The sequence below is a fragment of the Anser cygnoides genome, chromosome 2 (assembly GCF_040182565.1).
Source record: "Anser cygnoides isolate HZ-2024a breed goose chromosome 2, Taihu_goose_T2T_genome, whole genome shotgun sequence".
NCBI lineage: Eukaryota > Metazoa > Chordata > Aves > Anseriformes > Anatidae > Anser > Anser cygnoides.
In genome coordinates this window covers 119,183,718-119,206,889 of record NC_089874.1, presented here as the reverse complement: position 1 = coordinate 119,206,889, position 23,172 = coordinate 119,183,718, and the positions used below count along the sequence as shown (strand labels likewise).

Genomic DNA, 23,172 nt, shown 5'->3' with positions numbered 1-23,172 from the left:
TGCGGCTTCCTCTCCCAGAAGAGCCGTGCCTTTTTCTGCTTTTAAACATTTGTATAAAGGAAGCTGCCTAAAGTCGGGTACAAAAATCTGTTTTTCTCGACTGTTTTTAAATACAGAGCAAAGAGATTAAAGCAAGGCAGATAGCCAAATACCTCAGCCATCACAGTCATTAATAGACGCGTTTAACATTTGTGCAGCTTTCGAATGCAGAACATCTGGTTCTAATTTCCAAGCTGGCTTTTAATAAAAGTGCCTCCCCCACAATACTTTTATTATAAAGTGTTCTTTTCCTCCTCGCGTTCTCTCTCTCTCTCCCCCCCCCCCTCCTTTTTTTTTTTTTTTCTTTTTTGGAAGCGGCTGTTCCTTCCTTCTTGCTGGAAGCCACCTGACCACTGCCAGGAAGAGGAATGCAAAACATTCCCAGGAGCAGCGCCTGACGTCAGGGCAGCGCTCCCCGCCTCGCCACCAGCGCAGCCTGGAAAGTCCAGGCCCCGCGGCCGCTGGGACCTGGGAGCAGCTGCTGCCTGCCCTCCCTCCCTCCCTCCCTCCCTGCGTCGCACGAAAACCTCCTCACCGCTCAAGGCAGGCGGCAGCGCGAGCCGTTCGGGAAGGGAGGGCAGGCACGAAGCCTTCGGACCTTAGAACTGGCCTTTTTTTTTTTTTTTTTGCTTTTTTCTTCCCCTCCCTTTTTCTCCACCCGTTTCGGCACGGCAGCATGCTTGAGGTTTTTTGGGGGGGTTGGCTGCTTTTAGGAGACTGCGTATCGTTTCTGGTGTTTACTGCTTTCCCCGCAAGAGACAGAGCTTATATAAACCTAGCAAGGGGCGAGGGTGACTCAGCCAGAAGCCCTTACGTGGGCTCAAGCCGTGCTGCGGCCACTCCATGCATCCCTTCTGCCTGCCCTAAATAGGAGTGTCTGCTTCAGACACACTTCCCATCCCCGGTGGGCTTAAATCAGCTTAGACACCAGCTTTTATGATGCTTTCCTTGTACTTCGCCTTCCTTCACGGCACTCTGCAGAAGCATGCCAAGGGAACCAGTCACGCGTCGTCGCTGGGCTGTTTGTTTTTTCCCCTGCTGTTAAGAAATTCCAGAGAGATCACGAAATGATAGCAATACCTTCATAGGTGGTGAGCTGCCCTCCTCAGAAAACATGATTTTGGAACACAATCCAATTTTTTTCTACTTTCATACAATATCCTTCTTCTAATGCACGGCAAAAAGATAGACGAGTTGGAATTTCAGCTCTGCATTTCCTTAGTTTTGTGCACATTATAGCCAAAGTAACATCTATCAGAACAAATTAACAACAAATGGTATAATTTTATGCTACTCTTAAAGTGTTAGCTAAAATTATAGATGAGAGATTCTCCATTAAATTGGTGCCAGGATGTTAACTCCGTTCAATACATTTAGTCCAGTTAGTCTACACTACTTCTGGGACAATTTCTTTAAATTCCATATGATGTCCTGCCTGGAAAAAAATCTTCACATATTTTAATAAATTACTGTAACAAAAAGAATGAGGAGGAAAAGGAACAATAGCTGGCACCAAATCTAGGATGAAGCCGAAAGAGAGTTCCCTAATTCCACCGCTCCAATTGAGCAGGAAGGAGGTAGGTGAGGGAATACAAAAAAAAAATGAGAAAAAAATCATTTCCAGAGGATGTGATTAGGGGATTCTTCAAGAAATACTTTTCTATTTCATACATTTCTAACTGTACAAAAAAAAGTTTACAAAACATAATTTCATCACTCCAAAAACAACAGAAACAACAGAACCCTAACATATGGATTTTAATTTTTTTTTTTTTTTCTTCAGGAAATACAAAAAGAGCCCAAAAGAAGCCAAAACTCATCCTGAACAGGTAGGAAGTGTGACTGGCAGTACTAAAGTGTTCATAGACACTTCTTGTGTAAATATTTGGGATAAAGTGATATAAATTACTCAATGATGACTGACCACAACGACAAAATAAAGTTCTGGAAACACTAAGCAAGACAGCTGCATCATTTTCATTATTAATCATAAGTAATAAGCTATGTGCTGTTAGGGTTATTCTATCTGCTTAGCCACTGTCCCATGCATCAAGATCCAGATGACTCCAAAGCCTGCAGTTGGTCTGTCAGTCCCAGTTCCCCACCTTCTCACTCCATTTGTGGCAATTTAAGAAATACATAATGTTGTTTTTGTTGTTGTTGTCCAGAGAAGGGCAACGAAGCTGGTGAGGGGTCTGGAGAACAAGTCTTACGAGGAGCGGCTGAGGGAGCTGGGATTGTTCAGCCTGGAGAAGAGGAGGCTCAGGGGCGACCTTATCGCTCTCTATAGGTACCTTAAAGGAGGCTGTAGCGAGGTGGGGGTTGGTATGTTCTTCCACGTGCCTGGTGAGAGCATGAGGGGGAATGGGCTAAAGTTGCGCCAGGGGAGGTTTAGGTTGGATATTAGGAAAAACTCCTTTACTGAAAGGGTTGTTAGGCATTTGAATGGACTGCCCAGGGAGGTGGTTGAGTCGCCATCCCTGGAGGTCTTTAAAAGATGTCTAGATGTAGAGCTTAGTGATATGGTTTAGTGGAGGACTTGTTAGTGTTAGGTCAGAGGTTGGACTCGGTGATCTTGGAGGTCTCTTCCAACCTAGATGACTCTGTGATTCTGTCTTCTCCAAATCTAAGGGCTTGATACTAAAAGGTCAAATAAATGCCTACCTGCTGACCAATCTCATGCTATCTATGACTTTTTTTTTAAGGAAACCTGCTCTCTGAAGAACTGCAAAGGAGGTAAACACATTGCTTTCCTGGTAAGAAACCCACAAGTGTTGGTTACACCAGCTGGCCACATCTGAGCAGCTAGAAAACCCAAAACCACTTTTCCCCCCTCTTCTCCAGAGGTCACAAATATCAAGTGGTGTATCATGTGTACTAATTGGTATTGTTGGAAAATATGACAACAGGAAGACTCACCCATTTAAATTTATAAAACTTAAAGCAGACCTGGAAAAGCACTAGTCAGCTTTATGAAGCCAATTGCATCCAGTAGCTACTGGAAAAAAAGCAGCCAATTTGTGCTGCTACACATAAAAATATAACTGCAGTTCACTGATGGCAACAGAGAGCCATCGGTATACATAACTAGTAGGAATTTTTTTTAATGTTTTGCAACAAGATGAGAGAAAATGCAAGTGCAAGAAGTTTCTATTACTGAAAAAAAAAACCAGACGCAGGAGGAAATACAAGGAAAATATTCTACTAGCCAAATAAAATAAAAAGTAGTGGAAATTAGTTAGGGATCAGTAGAACAGGTTGATTTTCAGAGCTAAAAGGCAAAGAAAGTTAAATATGTCCTCAATACCTTCTAAAATTAAGCACAAGCTAAGGTGGCTTGCAACCACTGAGGAATACTATAGATTTCTTGTTTCTTGCCATTTTTTCTTCTCTGTTCTCTCATTTATTTTATACTCTATGCAGAGAAACTTACTCAGTTATTTTTTTTTCATCCATATTTCAGGGATTTAAAAATTCTCTCCCTTTTTTTTTTCCAGAAATGATTTTTTTTAAATAAACTTCACCTTATCAAAATGTAAATATATGCAAATCATTAATAGGACACTTCTGAAAAGCAGACTTGAGAATTTCTGAAAAACGAACATTTAAAAATGTTTGAACATTTAATCTGTAGTATTAAAGTGTGGATGAGGATTAGGTATGTACAAGGTATACAAGAGGATCAGAGCTTGGGTGTGTTCTGAGCTTCCCTGAAGCTTAAATTCATTCTCTTCTTCTGTGTTTTGTCTGTTTATTCACTCTATTATTCTTTTATCACCAGGAATAGCTTTGGGATGCCAAAAGCATGAATGAAATCAATGAGAACTTCCTCCTATGTGCGTTACACTGGATTAAGCTTCAGGTATGTTTCAGGAGGCCACTCCAAGAACGAGTGACTCACAAGCCTTGTACCAAACAGCCATTGCCATCAGTCACGGACAGCTTTTTTCTCAGCAAAACCCGGTAAAAGTAGTTTGCACTCCATCTATCAGTGACAGAAGAAGTGGACAACAAAGCATAAATTAAAACTCGGAAAACTAAAGATACTTTCACATTTTTATTTTCCACCAAGAGTAACAGGGTAGTAAGAGTAATAATACATACTAGTTGTTAATTGGCAAAACCACAGCAGCTCTCTTGACTTCAGGAGGGAGCAGTATGTTTCTCTTCTGGAATTTACAGGAGCATTTAGAAACCAATGAATGCAGAGAAAGAGATCAGAAAATCAAGTAACACTCAGAGAAAGTGAGAAAAATGCCAACTCCCTTCTCCTAGTTACTTTTTCATACTTTTCTTGCTTACGCTATCAGCTCTTTGAGTGGATAACTGTTTTTTTTCCAAGATGAAAACTTTGATTGAAAACAGAGTGCCTGCAACACTCAGTGTACTTTTAACTGCGAACACTCAGAAGCAGGAGAAGAAAGCCCTTAATTTCATAGGTTTGCTCTTACATCTGGTACGTGAAACAGCCCAGATGCCAACTGCTAACAATGCACTGCCCTGTTTGCCTAAGGTTAAGAGCAGAGCTCCCTGAGAACCAAAACTCGTGTTGAGGTTCTCCCAGTACCAGCCTTCCAAACATGGCAGTTCCTTCACAGCTCCTCACCTTTGTGTACAGCCTCCACAAACTCTTTTTTGAAGTTTGCCCATACTTTTTTGAAGTACACTCCCTCTTCTTTCCTCTAGTTTTTCTTTTCCTGCATCTCCGTGTTCTGTTTCTGGCTGGAACTGGCAGTGGAATTGCTGAACAACCGATCCAAGTTGTTTTGATCCAAGCCGATCCAACTGTATTGCTGACTCAATCCTGAGAGCCTGTTCTCATCAGATTTCACTGCAGCATTCCAGATTTCAGTACCCAAAAAATTCAGATGCTTATCTAAACCAAACTTCCTGAGGGTGAACTATCCCCAGTGCTAAGACAGCAAGAGCAGGGCCGACACACACTTGAACGAGATTCCATCAGAGCACAGGAGACAGCATGCCAACTACGCTTAAAGCAATATCTACCTACATAACTTCAACTCAGTCTGACTTGGTAAATTACTGAGTTAATTGCCTTGGTATTCATATTTACATTCAAAAAAGGATACACAGATCTGAGGTCAAATCATTAAGCTGTTCCATTAAAAACTTTGTTTTAGGCAAATGGACTTCAGAAAACTTCCTTTATAATGTAAAATGGAACCATCTGTACATAAATTTTGGGACTTATTTTGATGTTAGGTTTATTGATATAATTATGTAGTTACTAAGCTGTTTACTGTTTCAGGCTCCTAATAGCTATTAGGGCTATGGTTTGGAAGGAGAAAACAAAAATTTTAAATGTGTTTATTTCCATGTTTTATACGTGCACGTAGCATCTACTTCCTTCAATGTGAAAATTTTATGAAGAAGTTTTGTCTTGATTTGCATAGCTTTGCTGCTTGGACAGCCATATTGTAATTATCACAACAGTATGAGATCTCACAGAACATTTTACTTACTGTTTAAAGAAAAGTCCAATGGATATCCCAAGATAAAATATTTCTTCATATTTACTCTATTCTTAAAGCAGTAAGATGACTGATACTGCAATTATTACAAAAAGAAATAATTACAAAAAGTTAAGTGTGGTAATATCCCACCGTATCTTAAATTGTTCCCTGTTTGGGGTTGGAGGTTGGTTTCCCAGTTGGAATTTTTAAAAGGAAAAGCTTCCTACACAGTTCAGTAAAACAGATTTCTCAGACAAAAAGTTTTCACTTGCTTGTCATTTGAGTTGGAGAGACAGAATAGAATACTTTCTGCCAGACAAACTGCTCCAGAAACCCAATTGGTTTCTGAAAGTCTGTCTTCACCCTTTTGTAATACTAAAGAACCATTATCCAGCGTTGCATGGACAACTGCTGGACCGTTTGCACAACAGAGCGAAGAAGATTGGTGGTAGGCAAAGTGTCCACACAGCAACAGATTTTGCTATCAAGCGATCAATCTTTAAGAGCTACTGAAACAGTGCCAGAAGCCTTCAAAATACATTTAAATGCAGTAAATAGTATATTGCCCCAGTACTATATTTCCCCGACAAATATACCAATCAGGAAGAGGAGGGGGAATGACGGGAGGAGGGGGAAAACTAGATTCATTATTTAGACTCATAGAAATCATACAGGGTTAGGCACATGCACTCTGCCTTCCCCCCTTGCGAAAAACAGTAAGTAACTAGATAAGAAACCCAACAAAAAATTCATGTGTGTTGTAAAGAAATGCAGCTAAGGGGGCTGGCAATTAAAAGTTAATGTCATCCTGTTTGCTCTCTGCTTACCATAACACACATCAGTTTTTTTATTTTTTATTTTTTTCTATTTGACCTCCTACGTGCATGAAATCTTATATCTTGTCAGAGAGCCTTGGTAAGGAACACAGAATGAGAGGTTAGCCCAGTAATTAAATACGTCTGAAGGCTCCTTGATAATTTAAAATCAAGGATGGATTTATCACAGCGGAATTGAGACATAAGAGGCAAAAGGAATGGCATGGAATAACAAGCCAAAAAGCTTGCACACGTTCCCTTGAGGATGGAGAATTAGTCTTAGAATAAAATGTTAAAAAATCACAAGACACAAAAGTCTTGGAAAGGATCATTTGAAGTAGTTAGAAAGAAAAACAACCCCAGGAACGGGTCTGTTAGGCTTTCAGCAGGTTAAAAGCATGCCATAGCCAGGAGGTAGCTGTGAACAAAACCCACGGCATGCAGGAAAGTTCTCAGTTTCTCCTCTGGCAAGCTTGCTTCAAGGTTGGACTTTGTAAACATCTTGGGGGAGGGGGAGGACAAAATTACACTGCATTTTTGAAACGTTTACAAGTGTTTTGCACAAATGGAAGCTGAATTGAGGAGATCGCTTCTGCTCCCCAATCAAGAGCGGATCCCAAGGTCAAGGACAACGAGCAGGAAAAAGTCTTGAAGAATGTAGGTGGCACACTCAACAGCACCCAGCCTTCTTCAGCGTTATACAAAGAGGATGGGGGAGAAAATAGTGTAAGCAGCGTGGTGACTGCTCATCACTACCTTCAAAACAGAAAATGCACCCGGTTATTAAAAGCAATGCAAAAACAACGGCACGCAAACCTTAACAAATCTCTCTTTTGCACACTACGGCTTCACGGACGCGCAGCTTTGATCGTAGAAAAAGTTCTGGACAAATGAACGCTGAATTCAAGGGATGAGTCAACCGAGCGCCGGCTGGGTGGCTTCACCTGGCCTTGCGCTGACAACATTGCCACCTTGAGCCCTGAGAGGGAAGAACACGGGCAAGTCATGCCGGCCACGGGCACGCCGTGCCGAGCCCCGAGGCACCCACCGTGCTGTGAGGGGCCCTGAGGCACCCACCGTGCTGTGAGGGGCCCTGAGGCACCCACCGTGCTGTGAGGGGCCCTGAGGCACCCACCACACCACGGCATGAGGGGCCCCGAGACACCCACCACGGAATGAGGGGCCCTGAGGCACCCACTGTGGCATGAGAGGTCCCAAGGGATCGACCACACCACAGCATGAAGGGCCCTGAGACACCCACCACAACACAGCATGAGGGGCCCCGAGGCATCCACCACACCACAGCATGAGGGGCCATGAGACACCCACTGTGACATGACCACAGCGTGCCGAGCACCTCCAGGTAGCAAGACGTTGCAGGGGCATCTGTAATCAAGGAGCAAGCTCGGTCTTTCACTGCATTTGGAAATTATCACGAAATCCTATTTTTAAAAAAGTGTTTTCCCCACCACTGAACTTCATAAAATCATTTCTGTGGGCAGGGTTTTGTCAGAGAGAAGTATGTCTTTGTGTAATTTTCACACTATCTGAAACGTTGCCACCCTTCAGCCCTGACCTGCACCAGAATTAAACGCCTGTTCAGCTAGATCTCCGGTACCATTGCGAGACCATGCTGTAAACCATAGTGCTTAACAACCCTAACTTACAATACATTATTTGGTTTTCTTTTCAAAGCAAACGATTTAATTGATTCAGTCTACAGCACAGTACCAAGAACAACTGCTCTGGTACAATTGCGGGACAATTAACTGAGCACACAGAGGGAAATACAATAAAGGGAAAGCATTCTTTACCAAGTAGTAAAATAAACATAGTATTGAATGCATCACCAATGTGACTGCTCGTGCCACTTCTGAAATAGCTTTGGAAACTAAAGAAAGCCAAAGCAGAAGTTAGAGGGAGGGCAGTACCACATCTCTCCATGCCCACACAGATCAAGGATCTCTCATTCCAGGCTTATAGCCCTAACACATTTGATTATGATCACGCCCAGTTTCAGTCCAGAGGAATAATAAGCCAGATGAGTTTTGTTTTTGCAAAAAAATACCGTGTCTTTGCCAGGGTGCCAAGAGGACAGAGCCAGGCTCTATTCAGTGGTGCCCAGTGCCAGGACAAGAGGCCATGGGCACAAACTGGCACATGGGAGTCTCCCCCTGAACACCAGGCAGCACTGCTTTATGTGCGGGTGACAGAGCATGGCACAGGTTGCCCAGAGAGGCTGTGGATCTCCCTCCCTGGAGATCTTCCAAAGCCACCTGGACATGGGCCTGGGCACCCTGCTCTGGGTGGCCCTGCCTGAGCAGGGCGTTGGATCAGATGGCCTCCAGGGGTCCCTTCCAGCCTCAGCCATTCTGTGAGTCTGTGATTCCAGCTTATGTGTTTTTGTAAGGTAAGATTTAGGCATGTCAATAGATGCTTTTTTATGTAAGTTAAAAGATCTGAAGAGGTTATAAAGTAAGGCTATTTTTTCCTGCTGGTTTGCAAGGGATATTTTCCTCCAAATGAGCTGCGACGTGTGTATAGTTAATTCTGACATCAGTTAAATAAACAAAAGCCCTAATAATGCATTTAATACATAACTAATAAACTCAGTCCACATTCTGGAGGGAAAATGGCTCTACTTGGACGTACCCAAAGTACACCACCACAGCTGATGCTTTAGGATAGGAAATTACTTTTCAAAAAAGCTTTAAAAATAATTCAACATTGCAACCAAGCAATACCCATATTAATTTAGAAAATGGGTGTTCAGAGTTTAATCTAAAAAAGACACAAGGGGGCTTTTCAGGTGAGAGCTACACACGTTTCCAAATCTAAGACCTCTTCCATGAAGGCAATCTTGAATGTGTATGGTTTACCTATGATCAAGATTCATAGTCACAGCTTGGTAAGGAACCTGACCAATTCATAACTGGAAGACAGAGGAAGAGAATACTTTTGTATGTTGTCTGATCTAAAAGAAAAAAAAGTTCCTTCTAAAATACGTTATCTATATTTATGTTGTGGAAATATTTCCCCCCTTGTTTTTCCTCTAACCTGAACTTGTGCTAAGGGCAATTCAGAGTAACTAGTAAACCTTAAGGGATTCCATTCCTGAGTGGAGGTTCTCAAAAATCAGGAAATTACAGCTGTATCTGAAGTGACCAGCAACCAAAGGCAATTCTCAAGGCTTAGGTGGACTGTTCTAGAAGTTGATAATATGGTATGTTGATAGATGTTTGTTTTTAAAATGGGTTTGGTTCTGAGTATAGCTAGCAAATGGCTCCCTGCTATGCATCAAGGTAGGAAGGTGAACTCCTGTAGTCAAATATCTCCCAGCAAAATTAAACAACCACCTCATGAGCAGCTTCTCAAACTGCAAGCCATGAGTGTCAGCCAAAGCAGGCTACAAAAAAAGATGAAGAAAATACTGGGCAGCCTATTTTTTTTTAATTTTTGTGTGTGTGTGTGTGTGCAAGAGACAGAAAGAAGTGTTTGGGAAGATAATAAAGAAGTATCCTATTCTCTCTATATTTTGTTTCAGTTTCAAGACTGTGACATACTGTAAATCTGGGCTCTTTTATAGCTCCCATAAGTTTCGGTAACAGCCTGTGTCAATAAAATTCATCTCTTCCTTAATCTCTACATTCACATCACATAAAATAGTACCAGCCCTATTAAATTAATATTTATGACAAGCTAAGAGAACCAGAAGACAAGCAGTAATTGCTAAGACACAGATGCGTGCACAAGTCTCATGTAATTGCATTGCCCAAGTTTCTCAACAGCGATTCTCAACTCTAAGAAGTGATTTGTTTCAGGGAAACATACAGGACAGACATGCTGTGCCATCCTGGGAAGACAAATTAAAACAAGATCAATTAAATATATGGTTTTATATACCATCCCAACAACACTTCAGAGATGGCAAAGGGGGGGTATTTCTTTACAGCCTCAGTTTACAATTACAAGGTGTTTGCCAAGGACCATGGAGAATGACTATAGACAATGATTCTCCAAAGAAGACTATATAAAGCCAATTGCCATAATCTGTTCTACAACACACACGTATCATTAATAAATAAATAAATAAATAAAAGCCAAAGCATAAGAAAGGGGGAGATAAGGAACCATTCACCGAAATGTTCACTGGCTTATTAACCTTTTTATCAAAGGGAGAGACACAGGAGTTATTGCTTCAGGAGTCTCCAAGAGGTTAAAGCAGAAAAAATAAAAACGTCCCACATAGTGGCATTTTGTTGTTGTTGTTGTTTTTGTTTGTTTGTTTTTTGTTTGTTTGTTTTGAAGCCCCATCAGGATTTGGCTTTCAAAACACACAGTGAATCCCTCAAGGGTAAAATTAATGGTTGTACACCACTTCTAATGCCATGGCTACTATCTCTGATCCTTCTGCTGGGATAGACTTGGTCAGCCAGAGAACTGTGCTGAGACAGTAACAAGAGGAATACTTTTTCAAGCCATCTCAGGAAGCTGTCAAAACAGCCTACCACTCAGGGAGGAGTAACATATTGCAAACTGCATGGTTACTGTTGAATCAGAAGACTAGCAGAAAGAGAAGCTTCAAACACACAAAAGACTGCACTGAATGTTTCACAGTTGAGCTGCTCCATATACCAAAGCAAGTTGTTGCTGCCAAAAATACATAAAAATCACGGGCATTTTTTCAATGAGCTTTTACTGTATGGAAAGCAATCTGGCTGGTAGAACTAACAGCAATTCCCCTGCCCCTCGATAGAGCAGAATGTTTTAAGCAGTGCATTTTAGGTAGCAACATTTCAGTTGTTTGAAATTTTTGAAAGCAGTATTTCATTTTTTAAAATATTTTTTTAAATTATTATTTTTCTTAGGAATATTGTCATTAACTTTTATCTACCTACAGTTAAGTATGACATCTGAGAGGAGGAGTCTGAGAAGGTCTACCTTCACGTTGAAGGGAATCACCATACATGACAACTTAGGAAGCTCAAACCTTATGCATGTCGTTATCCATGCAGAACTGCACAAGGCACAAGCATATTTAATATGATATAAAATACCCAGCATATTCAAAGCCTGACACAACTGCATACAGAAATGCACACACAAGTCTAACTACACAGCAACCATTACAGTAGCCAAGCACACCTGCTGAAGAGAGCATCACTTAATTCTAAAACTGTTTCTGCACGGTGAAGCTATGGAAATACATAGTCTTCCCCAAAGTTAACACAGCCGTGCTGGACAGCAGTTCAACAACAAAACATCATTTTTCACAATGTAAATGTAAAAAAAAAAAAAAGATTAGCTGATTACTGATAATCTCAAACATTTAAACAAACCCATTCACAGGCAAAACTTGTTCTTTAGTGGTTAAACTACTGCAGGAATTTTGGCACACAACCTTTTTTACAAATTAAGTATTGTTTTACACGTCCCAAATGTGTTAGTCATAAACATTAGCAGAGGAATACAAATCACAACTTTTTAATAACCCTGCAGTAACTCTGAACTTGTTCATCTGAACTTATTTAGTTTGTTTTTCCTTCATGACTGGATAAAGCAGACTGCAGGATTTTGTGCAGTGCCAGGTCTTGGCTCCATCAGTTGCTCATTAAACAAGATCTGGAATTTAGCATTGGATTGAATGCACATGGGAACTCATGTGAAGCTGCTCATATATCATTGATAGCTCTGTTGCTAACACAGAGTTTATCCAAGACTCTACATTTTTCGTTGACATGAACAAAGCTGTTCGCCATCCTCTGTTTTTGACGTCAGTGGACAACTACCCACTAACTGTATCTGTCACTACAAAATGCTTGGAATTTCCTCACTTATAAAAGCTGGAAAGTTTCAAGTACAAACCTTTCATTTAAAAAAATGGTACGCGTTATTAAATTTTAAAGACGAGAATATTTTGTGATTATTAAGATAGGACATTTTCATTCTCACTGAATATTTTTTCCCCCAATAACTTAAGGATTCAAACTTAAATGGCACCACTGACTCTGAGGAATGGATGTTTAAAAACATCACTTTCCTCTTCTGTTCATAAAAAACCACGATCTCAAATGTATGCTAATTCCCCAGCATATAAGTGTCACAGTGAGGTACTTCAGATTCTTCCCATGAAGTGGACATGATGACCATTTCAGTAGGACAAATGTTGGACGGTACCTAGTATTTAACAAAAATGTAGAAAGCCAACCCCCTAGCATAAGCTATTTATTTTCACTGCCTCTTTTCTATACCTGCTTTACTCTTACAGCCGAAGTGGCCCACCTTGAAGAAAGTGGTTCTGGTGGAGGCTCCCTCGGGAGCACAGGGTGACTTCCCAGGAACACCACGCAATGCTGCCTTCAGCCAGGTGTCCCCAGGCTGCTTTCATAGCCCTCGTGAGCCCGGGAGCGTAACAACTGACTCGCTGTACACAATTCAGACATCCATCTTGACAAAGGTACATATTTTACCCCTGCTGGAGATTTTCCTGCAGATAACAATGCATTTAAACCTTGATCTAAAAACCAAGCTGCTGCTTCACAAACACTTCCCCTGCTTCTGACTCCTCTGATTTGGCTGAAAGCAAACAAACATATCAACAATCCCAGCACAACATTGGTACAATACAGTGGAAAGTCCCCTTTTTCCAGCATGTCAAGATACCATCAGCTATTAAGCCAGAGATAGACAGTCGTGTTTAAAAATCCAGTTATAATCGTCTACAAATCTCTGAAACTACTACCTTGAGCCTCCCAACTTCTCTGAACATGTCTCCATTCAATTCTCCACGGAAAACCCCTTTCATGGAGAACACTTCTTTCATCTGTGCTTTTCAGGGTATTAATGTTTTATGTATGACATTCATATAATACACCCACAGCACAGTGATAAAAATAAACAATTCTATCTCATTGTAGAAGGACAGATCATGTTCCTATGTTTATTAGGCATAGCCCACATCCGAAACACCACATACGTTGCTTCCGGTGATTGTGACAAATCACAAAAATGGCACAAATGAACTGTTATCATCTTGGAATTAAAGCTTCATAAGTCTATTTTTTACTATTACGTCATTCCAGAATATACCTGCCTATGAAGAAACATAATTATGCATTGATTTGATTACCAAGAATTGGCAGTATTTTGATTTTCTAGATGGTAGATGAACAAACACAAGTCATACTAATGGCTTAATCTCCTTAGTTCCGGAGACATAAAATAGGATATGTTTGAGCAGCTCTACAGATACAACTTCCACCCTTCACATGAGGGGATATAAAAAATTAAGAAAATCAAATTTATTTTTAAAAATAGAAAAATGAGTAAAATCCTAAGGACTACTCTGTCAAAATGGATAAAGCAAAAAAAGCATTATAGAAATTATATCAAAAGCTCGTTAGAGACAACTTTCAGTTCATAAACACTATATATGTATTCCCAATTCTTAAAAAATCACCTATTTTAAGTGATTGTACTGGGAAAGGTATATCCTAACAAAAAAAAAATATAAAGACTTGCAAGAAACCTGCAGCTGCTTCAACTTCTTCTGGAAGGAGCTTCAATTTTCACAACTGCATTGTCTCTGAGAAGCAATTCCAAGCAGATGATATGATCTGATCTTTGGCTTGAAGGCCATTCCCATATGTACTTTAGAAATAGTGCCCACACTGGCTTTACAACTCTGAAGTTTTGTAGAATTTTATCTTCTGAGTGAACCTCGTCCCTCTTATCAGAGGGACACTCTGCTATTGTAACATCTTCAAAGAAAGAATGCAAAGACAGAGCTAACATCTTTCTGATGGCAGGGATTTGACTGTTGATCTTTTTTCCCCTTTTTTCCATCTGTTTGAATATTTATGTGTATGTGTGTACATATACATTTATAAATGCTTAGATTTCACCAAAGGAAGACAGTGAACATAGATCAATTTTGTCCAAACGATCAATCAAGCATTCAAAGAAGTTGTCTCCCTGTGGAACAAGAAGGGAAACTGAATTTATACAAAAGGTGTTACTTCCATATGTCTTTAATGCATGCTTGTGTGTTACCTTTATGGAACAAGAAAACTTTAAAGGATATAGGCTCTTTCTTTCTTACAGAGCAGCAGTAGGCCATTTCCTCATTTCATTAATATACAAAGCCCAGGATCCTACTTTCACATAACCCTTCTCATGGTAGCAAAGTATTCTATAACAGAGATCCTAAACGCCTCCCCTAACCAGCTACAGCAGCAGTGATAAAAAGCTTCTATCTTCATCAAATGGAGGGCAAACACTTTTTAACACCAGTCACACTGGTTCAAAACACCTATTTCATGTTAGCTCCCTGTGTTTTAGCTCCCTCTTACTGCTCACCAAGATTAAGTAAGACCATGCAATGTAAGACAGTGTATTAGGTAAGACACTGCAAAAATCACAGTGACATATCCATTTATCCTAAGTTTTGCTGCTGAGCCAATGAAACAGCCTACAGCATACCCAGGACAATTTTCAAGAAGTAGAATATGCAAGTCCACAAAGCTAGATTGTTTCCCGTACACAAACTTGTTCAGAGCTTGCTTGGATATTTCTACACCAAAAATTTACATCATTTGTGTCAAAAGTCCTTTAAGATGGGCCAAAGGTTTCGTTACTGTACATCAGCTGATTTGTAGCAATGCTTTGTGTGTGCTCTCCTTGTTGGTAAGTATATAATAATTTGAACTCTTTTAAATATATTTCACTGAGGAAAGGCTGAATCTAGAGTAACAAGTATAAAAGAGAAGTCCACATTAAACATTTTCACCAGGCACTGGAAGGCTTTCAAAGCTGAGTAATTATGATTCCCCGTGGTTTCATAGGTTAAGAGAAACTAAAGTACAACTTTCAAGTTGCTTGCTGATGTCACAGAATTAAGTGTTTTATATACTTACCATATTGAGTTCCTAAAATAAACCTTTTTTGTTTGTTTTAAAAAGAAACAATAGAGAGGTTGCACAGAGAACAGCAGTTATCCAGCCAAGGATCTTGCCTTCTACAGTGCTTAATAGCTAGCATTTGCAGACAATATAAGAAAAGAACACAAAGTGGTTCTTTCCCCTTCATACTTTCCCAGCCATCCAGTTATCAGCAGCATGAGAACCTCCTGAACTACAGATTTCATACCAGACCATCAAGTTTAATTGGTATGGATGGATCTCTGAGCCTGCCCAAATCACTCTTGGTTTGTATCGTTATTGACAATGACTGTATATCAACATACTTAGAGTAGTTTAACTTCAGAAGTACATGCAAAACATTTTAAAGTTGTTAAATTTAATGGTAAGGAAAAGAATTCGCACCATTTTCTTCAGTTTAATTTATCTCAAATATTTGAAAGTAGACATATCTAAGAGCAGGAGGTAGGAATAGCTGAAGAAAACTATCCGTAAGTTCTACTATTAGCTGAAAAATTAATTCTTAATCAAGTCTCCAAAATTATAAACTCTATCACTTTCTGTGAGGTATTGGAAATCGTATTTTATCATTTTTATAATTAAACAAAAAAAAACCCACCCTAGTTAAACTGAAGCCATACAGTCAGCTCCAGTGGAACCTAGAGACCTTCCTTCCCATTTTCTTACATGCCTTTGAAATATCAAGCAGTCTTCACTTTTTGCTGGATACATATTTCTGCGACATGAATATAGGCTTAGTAATTGATTTAATTACACTCAGTAATAAGCTTTTCCTTTTCCAACTGTTAAAAACACTTAATGATTCAGAATAAGTTTGTAAAAATTACGAGGTGTTCATTCAAATTCTTAATCCAAGAAATTGCTCAGGCACTGCAAAGACAACGAAAGACAAGCCTGCACAGGCAGGGGCAGGCAGGGATGAGTTCTTTTGCCTCTTGTGTTCCCAGCTGGCCAGACACAAACCAGCTCCAGCCCAAAACACGCAACTGCTTTCATGTCATGCATCCAAGTTAATAGGCTTTATTTAACCAATACAGCACTGCAATAATGCATCTATACAGCCTCAAGATCAGAGCAGCTCGCATCAGATGGCTCAGAGGACAGGCAGCTGAGTTCTTTGTTCCATCAGACACACTGGTTTGAAAATGTTCATCGGCCTATTGGAGTTGTTTTCCCCATGGCAAGTGACAATTATGCATGTTAAGATGCTAGACTTTGGGCTGAAGAAACCCATGTCCAGTTATAGAGAAATCCAGGCTCAATCCTACAATTTCTTACTCAAACACAAAGTCACTCTGAAGTCAGTGAAACCACTCTCATGGGTAATGTCCAGGTTGATAAGATACTTATAACTGGCTTTCTGTCAATATTTTATTTTCTAAATTAATTGGCTTGCATTCCAGCGCTTAAGTGTCACGGGAGTCTGTATGCAAACAAATACCAACAAACATATCAACAGATCTCTAAACACTGCCTCCCAAAGTATTTATGTAAGCCTTCTGCCAGAGACGTTTCACACACCAAGCTGTGCACTGAGTTCCTACCACAGACAAATACAATTAGAAAAGCAAAGTCTAATATTGCAAAGGCTCCAGAACGATGCATTCAGGCTTTGCTCGTGAATACAGGGCACAAGCAGAAGCCAGCAGCACATGTATCTGCTATCTTACCCACTTACTCAAGAGCCTGGTCAGAAAGCACAGCACGTACCTATAAGAAAATAATTCTGGTGTATAATTTTGAAGATATCAGAAAATTCTACACTCCAGACATAACTGTACAGCAGCAGAAATCCACGTATAAATCACCCCATTTCCCCACTCTCGCCACGTTCTGCCTTACCATACAAGTATTTCAAAACACAGGACAAGGATGCATGCGACGCTGTGTGTCCCAAGCACACTCAGGTCAGTCAAGGATTATCCCTTGCAAGGATCCCTTGCATCTATTACTTTGTTTGTTCCCCTTTGTTTCTGACTAGTGATACAAATAAGACAAGTAAATACGCTTATTTCACCATGTCAGGGGGAGATTTGGTTCATTCTTTTTTACCTTAGCCCCACATTTGAATCAATAGGAGAGCGTTTTTAATCACAACCAGCATTTGGTTCTTATGATGGAAGTGCATATCCGACACACAGTAATAGAAACTACATTTCAGTGTTAAAAGCTCACAAGTAAGAGTTTTAACAGAATAGAAACTTAGAAATGTAATAATAGAGGAAACTTCAATTAAGTGTACAAGTCCAGTTTCCCATTAATGTAAACTAAAAGTGCCAAATAATAATCGAAAACAACCCCCGCACACCCATCTCCTGCCAGTAGGTTTAGTTTAACAATATCCAGCCCAACTTGTTTTCACTTCAGGTTGAGTGAACAAAGGGACAACCAACACTAAGATAACTCCAAAACAACAAAAAACAGGACTAGAGATGAGATACAAGGCAATTTTGCCTCAATTTACTAACGTCTTTATAAGAAAGTACCTTACGAGCCACATAGGTCAGGACAGAAATTCTGGAAACTCAGACATGTCCCCTGCCAAAACATTCTGGTTTTATGAAATAACTCTTTGCTTACACGAAAAGTGCATCCTACTAAGAAAAAAAGAAAACAAAACAAAAACAAAAAGTGGTATTGTTGGGAACAGACAGACAAAGTTTTCCCAAGAAATTTCACTTCACATATATATATATATATATGTGTGTGTGTGTGTGTGTGTATGTATAGGAATGAGTTTCACGTCTGCATCATCTGAAAAGGTTTTTTTTTTTCTTCTTTTTTCTAAGAAATGAGAATACAGCACTAGTACAGTTACAGATGCTTGTAGTCTGGAAAGGATTGTACCAATGCAGAGTTGCATCTTCCCAGAACTGACAAGGAAAAACCTAGCGCAGTCTAAGACTTACACTGCTAAGTATCTGGAGAGCAACTTTTCAGGAAAAGAAAAAAGAAAGAAAATGTTGAATAATACCCTAACCAAAACAGTTCTGCTGGTTCAAGAGTCTTTGCCAAGGCCAAGATCTGCACAAAAAAATACAGTCTCACGGCAATGCCTCATGGTTCAGAAACAACAGAAGAAACCTGAAGAGAACAATTGATCTAAGATGGAAGTTGGTAGGTTAGAGAAACAACAGCACGTAAAGAAAGGGGAAATGAGACCGAACATTAGCACCTTGAGGGGTAGGATGAAGGAAAAAAAGAGCAGTGATGTTTCATATCAGACTAGGACTTGATTAATAATCAGATGTATTTCTCTTAGCTACTGACCTCTTTGTATCTCAACTACCAGTAGTTGCATCTGTACCCACAATACACCACAGATTAAATATATTCCCCTAATCTGTGGATCTCTTCCAAAAAGAGTTAAGTAACGTTTGAAAAAGGAGAGATTACCAGGTACAGACCCCCCCCCCAAAAAAAAACCTTGCAGCTGTCAAAAATATTTGATTAAAGATTAAAATTAATAAGATTACTTGTAATTAATTAATTGAATTAAATTAATTGAAGATAAAAATAGATACAGACCTTTACAAAAATAGGAAGAAGTATTTTGTAAAAAAAAAAAAAAAAAAAGGATATGGTAAAACACTTAGAGACTGGACTCAATTGCAATTGGAAGCTAAAATTCAGATAATGAATGCTGAAACTTAAGAAAAATATATCAAATTTGACAATTTGTGTGGAGAAGAGCGAGAAGAGGAATAATATCCCCATTTCAAAATTTTCCTGATTTTTTTTTAAAGATCAGACCTTCCCACCTACAGCTGCCAAAACCCATCTGCTTTACTAGAAAAGTCATCACTTTATGCTACCCCTTAAAATCAGGAAAGTAATCCACTTTAGAAAAATCACAAAGTTAGACCAAATGTTTTAGGGAGTTCTAGAGAAGGTTAACGGGCTGCTCTGAAGAGGCATTTGGAGAACTGAAGACAGTGACAGCAGCAGCCATGTGAAACCACCAAGAAGGTGTTTACTGATTTCATAAAAATAGTGTTAGCCGACGTTTCTTCTTTTTCCCCATTTTCAGCTGCATATATTCTTTGCTGAATGCTAAACAGTTAATACAGACTTTTCCACTGAAACATTATACCCATACTAGCAGCAACAGATGAGCATTCCTGAACTACTTTGCTACTAGAAGGTATGTACTTTATTGGCCTTATCATTGATAAGACATTGCTCATGCCTTTCTATCACTCTAAACATGAAAATATTAAGTGAAAACAAAACTGAAGCCCAGAGCAACACTGGAGGCATTACACTACGCATTCAGTTGTTATCTGAGCTATCTTTAAGGTATCTGTCAAATTCTCTCGAGCTGGCAGAGACAGATGGCTGACCAGAAGACAGCCCCGTTCCACCCCCTCCAAGGTCTTTTCTACAGCAACCCAACAAGCCTTGTACGTAGCCCCCCCGATCGGCAGGGCTACAGCAAGTGCGACCCCTTCCCTGTACTTACCACGGAGGATAGATGTGGATGACATCCTGGGGCCTACCCTTCAGGTGAGCTGCTGTCTCTCTTGCAAAGAGGACTTTGAGTATTGGTTCGACGGTATTGATAACGAGATCGTCGGATGAAGTCATAGCAGGAGACTGTTCCAGCTGCTGGCAGATGGCAACTTGGATCATACACTCCTCAAACATCTCCAAGATCTTCACAGTTAAAACACCAGATTTATCTGGAAATTAAAAGATGAAAATAAAAATGCAACATTTAGATGAGGGGAAAGAAATTCTGGCACATGGAACATCTGTGCTCTGCTTTCTGCTTACCTGTAAAAATGACACATATGTACACATGCACATATGTACATATGTACATCCGTAAAAATGACGCATACAGTACATCAGCCCACCGAAAGACTTATGTTAAAGTTTTGTTGTTGTTTTTAAAGCACTTTTAACTGTGGAGACAAAATACTACCTGTACTTCTTCCGAATACAGATGAAATCAAACTTCTTACAGAAAGGAGACCCCCGTCTCCCACTGCATTTGAACTTTTTCATCCTGCAAATGATCCGCTTTGTTCCCAGCTTTTTTTATTAGAAACTGAGCAAGAAACATTTATTTTGAAAACAGAAGAATCACACTGCATTAAAGGTGAAAGTGAAGCTGTGTTTGCCCTGCTCGACCTTTCCCAAAACAACAGTTGTCAGGGACCGAGCTAACAGAGCACCCGTTAGGTACAAAGAATCTAAAAGTGATTTGCATTTAGAGACAAACGTGGTGAAAGAGAGACTTAGATTTATCTAAGACTTATTGTCTTTCTCAGCTAGCCCTGCTCCAGTTTGCACTCTGGTCACTGAGGAGAAGAGGTATGGGTATCCACCTGCTAAATGCTGCTGTCATTAGTGGGGAAAGGCGCAGTGCTAAAGGACAGGGGCAGCAGAACCCCAGTTCTACTGATTTTGATCCACAAGTCATGTTGGGAAAAACACAGTATCCCGAGAAAAACAGCTGATATAAATTACTGTCTTCCCACAGCAAAGAAGAAGCAGGGGAGGAACTGTGAACGTGGTACTGGAACTTAACAGCAGAGCTGTACTAGTTATTTGTTTGTTTATTTTAAGGCCCATTTCACAATTGTGAATGCCTTTCCTTTGGAAAATGAGTCAAAATATTTTAAGTTTATGAGAAACTTAAAAAAAAAAAAAATTCAAGAAACCCCAAACCAAAGAAAGCGGGTCCTAAAAACTTTCAGGTTTATTAAATAAAGTTCAATTCTATTAAAAAAAAAAAAGTCCCTGTTTTGTATTCCCCAATCTTTATTACATTTTATACTAAAACTGAAAAACTGAAATAAAGTCATTTTGAAATATAAAACCAAAGTGTTCTCAAAACCACTTTTATTCGAACCAATTTTTCATCCCATGCAAGATGTTTCTGCAAAGCACTGTTTCCCATGAACTGGTGTTTTCCAGCAGGATAAAGGGCTCCTTCAGGAAGTCCCCCAAGTGATACATGTGAACGGATTCGGCCCGAATCATGGCAGCTCAACCTCCTCTCCTTGCAGAGCAGGAGTAAAAGAACTGATCCTTGCCGCCAAGTTCTCTGAGGCCAACTGATGAAGAGAGATGGACGGATGCCACTGCTATCACCTGCTTAGGGAAAGCTGCAACACTGCTCTGCCGCTCCAAATACTGCACTGCCTAAGGTCTGCTTATGTGCAAACTTCTGCTAAGTGTACGCGTGGACTAGTTTTCTATGCCTAAAGGCAAGGATTTAGGATATTCACACTTGAATTGCATTTTGCCTGACTAGCTGTAGTTACGGTCCTCTGTCAACCCCAAGTCATCTGGAATGCATAAACAAATCGTCCCAACCACAAAAATCCTCAGCCTTCAAAGCAACTGAACATTTACCTCTAGACATACTCCACAATTTTCATCCACTTTAAAAAATAAGTCACTAAAAAGTCAACTTCAATTATGAAATGCACCAACAGTTTCAAAAAAAAACCAAAAAAGGGGCAGGAAAACAACTCGTGAGGCTTCATCACTTCTGGACGGTGCATTTCTCACGTGCAAAATCTTATGACAATTCTTACTGGTCAGCAGTGTATATGTTAGCTGTTAAGCCAGCTTGAAGAAATCACTGTAAAAGAGAATGGCAACCTAATATCTATCTTTTAAATATTCCTGACTATGAAACAGTTAAAAATACTAGGTAAACTAAGGAAGAACTACATTGATAGGAAAGTCTCTTGAAAGATATTGGAGAAAAAACCCTGCCAAGCCACCAGAGTTTCTTGTAAGTCAGTCAAAGTTGGCCCAAACACTGGGAGCTGATACTAAACGAAGCAGAATGCCTCTACATTAAAAGCAGCACCATTTCAACAACTATCCAAGTCTCAAACTTGGCACACACGCACATTCTACAGAACCACAATCTATTTGTTTATTTAGATGCACAGAGATAGTTTAATTTAATTACTCAAATTATTATTACTGCTGCTGATAGAACGCTCTCTCGAACAACATGGCAAAGCACTTTGGATTCCTGGCACGTGATGAAACACCAAAGTTCAGAACGTAGCTTGATTTTTAATTCATTTGGCTCTCGCATTGTTATGCCAATCAAAAATAAATCAAACATATGTGGCTGCGCATTGAAGGGAGAATTTGTGGGTGAGGAGACGGGCTGGATCACTGCAACTTCTACAGCTTCCAGAGAAGTTTACTTGTTTGTTCATTCGCGTGAAAAGCTTACTTTAAGGTTTTGCCATGTTCTCTTTCACCCTTGGATAATTCACAGAAGTTCTTGCTTGCTGAAGCCCTCATTCACTTCATTTCACTTGCAAAACAGAATTACAGCCCGAGAAATTCCAACCTGCAGATGTGCAGGTTTCATGGCAGTATCCAGAATTAAAAAAAGGTTCAAGCAGCAACTGTGGTGCAGTCCTGCTCATTTCTACATCGCATATTCCTTCATTCCTTCACGCCCCACTCTGCTGTCTAGAGCTTTTAAATGTATTTCTTTGGCACTACTTTTTTTTTTTTTTTTTTAAACCAAAATCAATACGCTAATCCAGCTAACTGCAAAGCCACCGAGGCACAAGAGCAGATATTAAGGAAAGGAAAGGACAAATGATGAACAGCGGAAAGGGGGGAATGAAGGGACAGAGGGACGATTGCTCTGCCCAATGGCAGCCCAACCAGGCTGGATAAAGACAGTTTGAAACTCAAACTTGGGACTGCGTGTTTGCCAATGGCATCCAGTTACTTGTCTTCCCTTGTGGTGCCCAGGTTGGACTGTACTTGAGAAACTCCTTCAGCACCCAGAGAAGGAATAAGAACTACAAGTACCTACGGACTGCTCCTTTCAAAACCTTCAGTTTCCTTACTTGAAGGTAACCTTCCTCTTCCCATCGAGAGAGTAGCCCCATGCACATTCACAGAGAG

The 23,172-nt window shown here is 40.0% G+C and overlaps 1 protein-coding gene across 6 annotated transcripts in view; it reads right to left on the bottom strand.

The window, feature by feature from the left end:
• SPIDR (scaffold protein involved in DNA repair) overlaps positions 1–23,172 on the bottom strand; it is a 203,068-nt gene that overhangs the window by 104,563 nt on the left and 75,333 nt on the right. For all 6 annotated transcript variants that reach the window (XR_010829669.1, XM_066992950.1, XM_066992951.1 and 3 more), the window contains one exon: positions 19,730–19,949. Coding sequence is in view for 5 of the 6 variants with exons in the window: in XM_066992950.1 (XP_066849051.1) it covers positions 19,730–19,949 (220 nt within the window). In the remaining variant the exon portion in view is untranslated. The remainder of the gene's footprint in view (positions 1–19,729; positions 19,950–23,172) is intronic.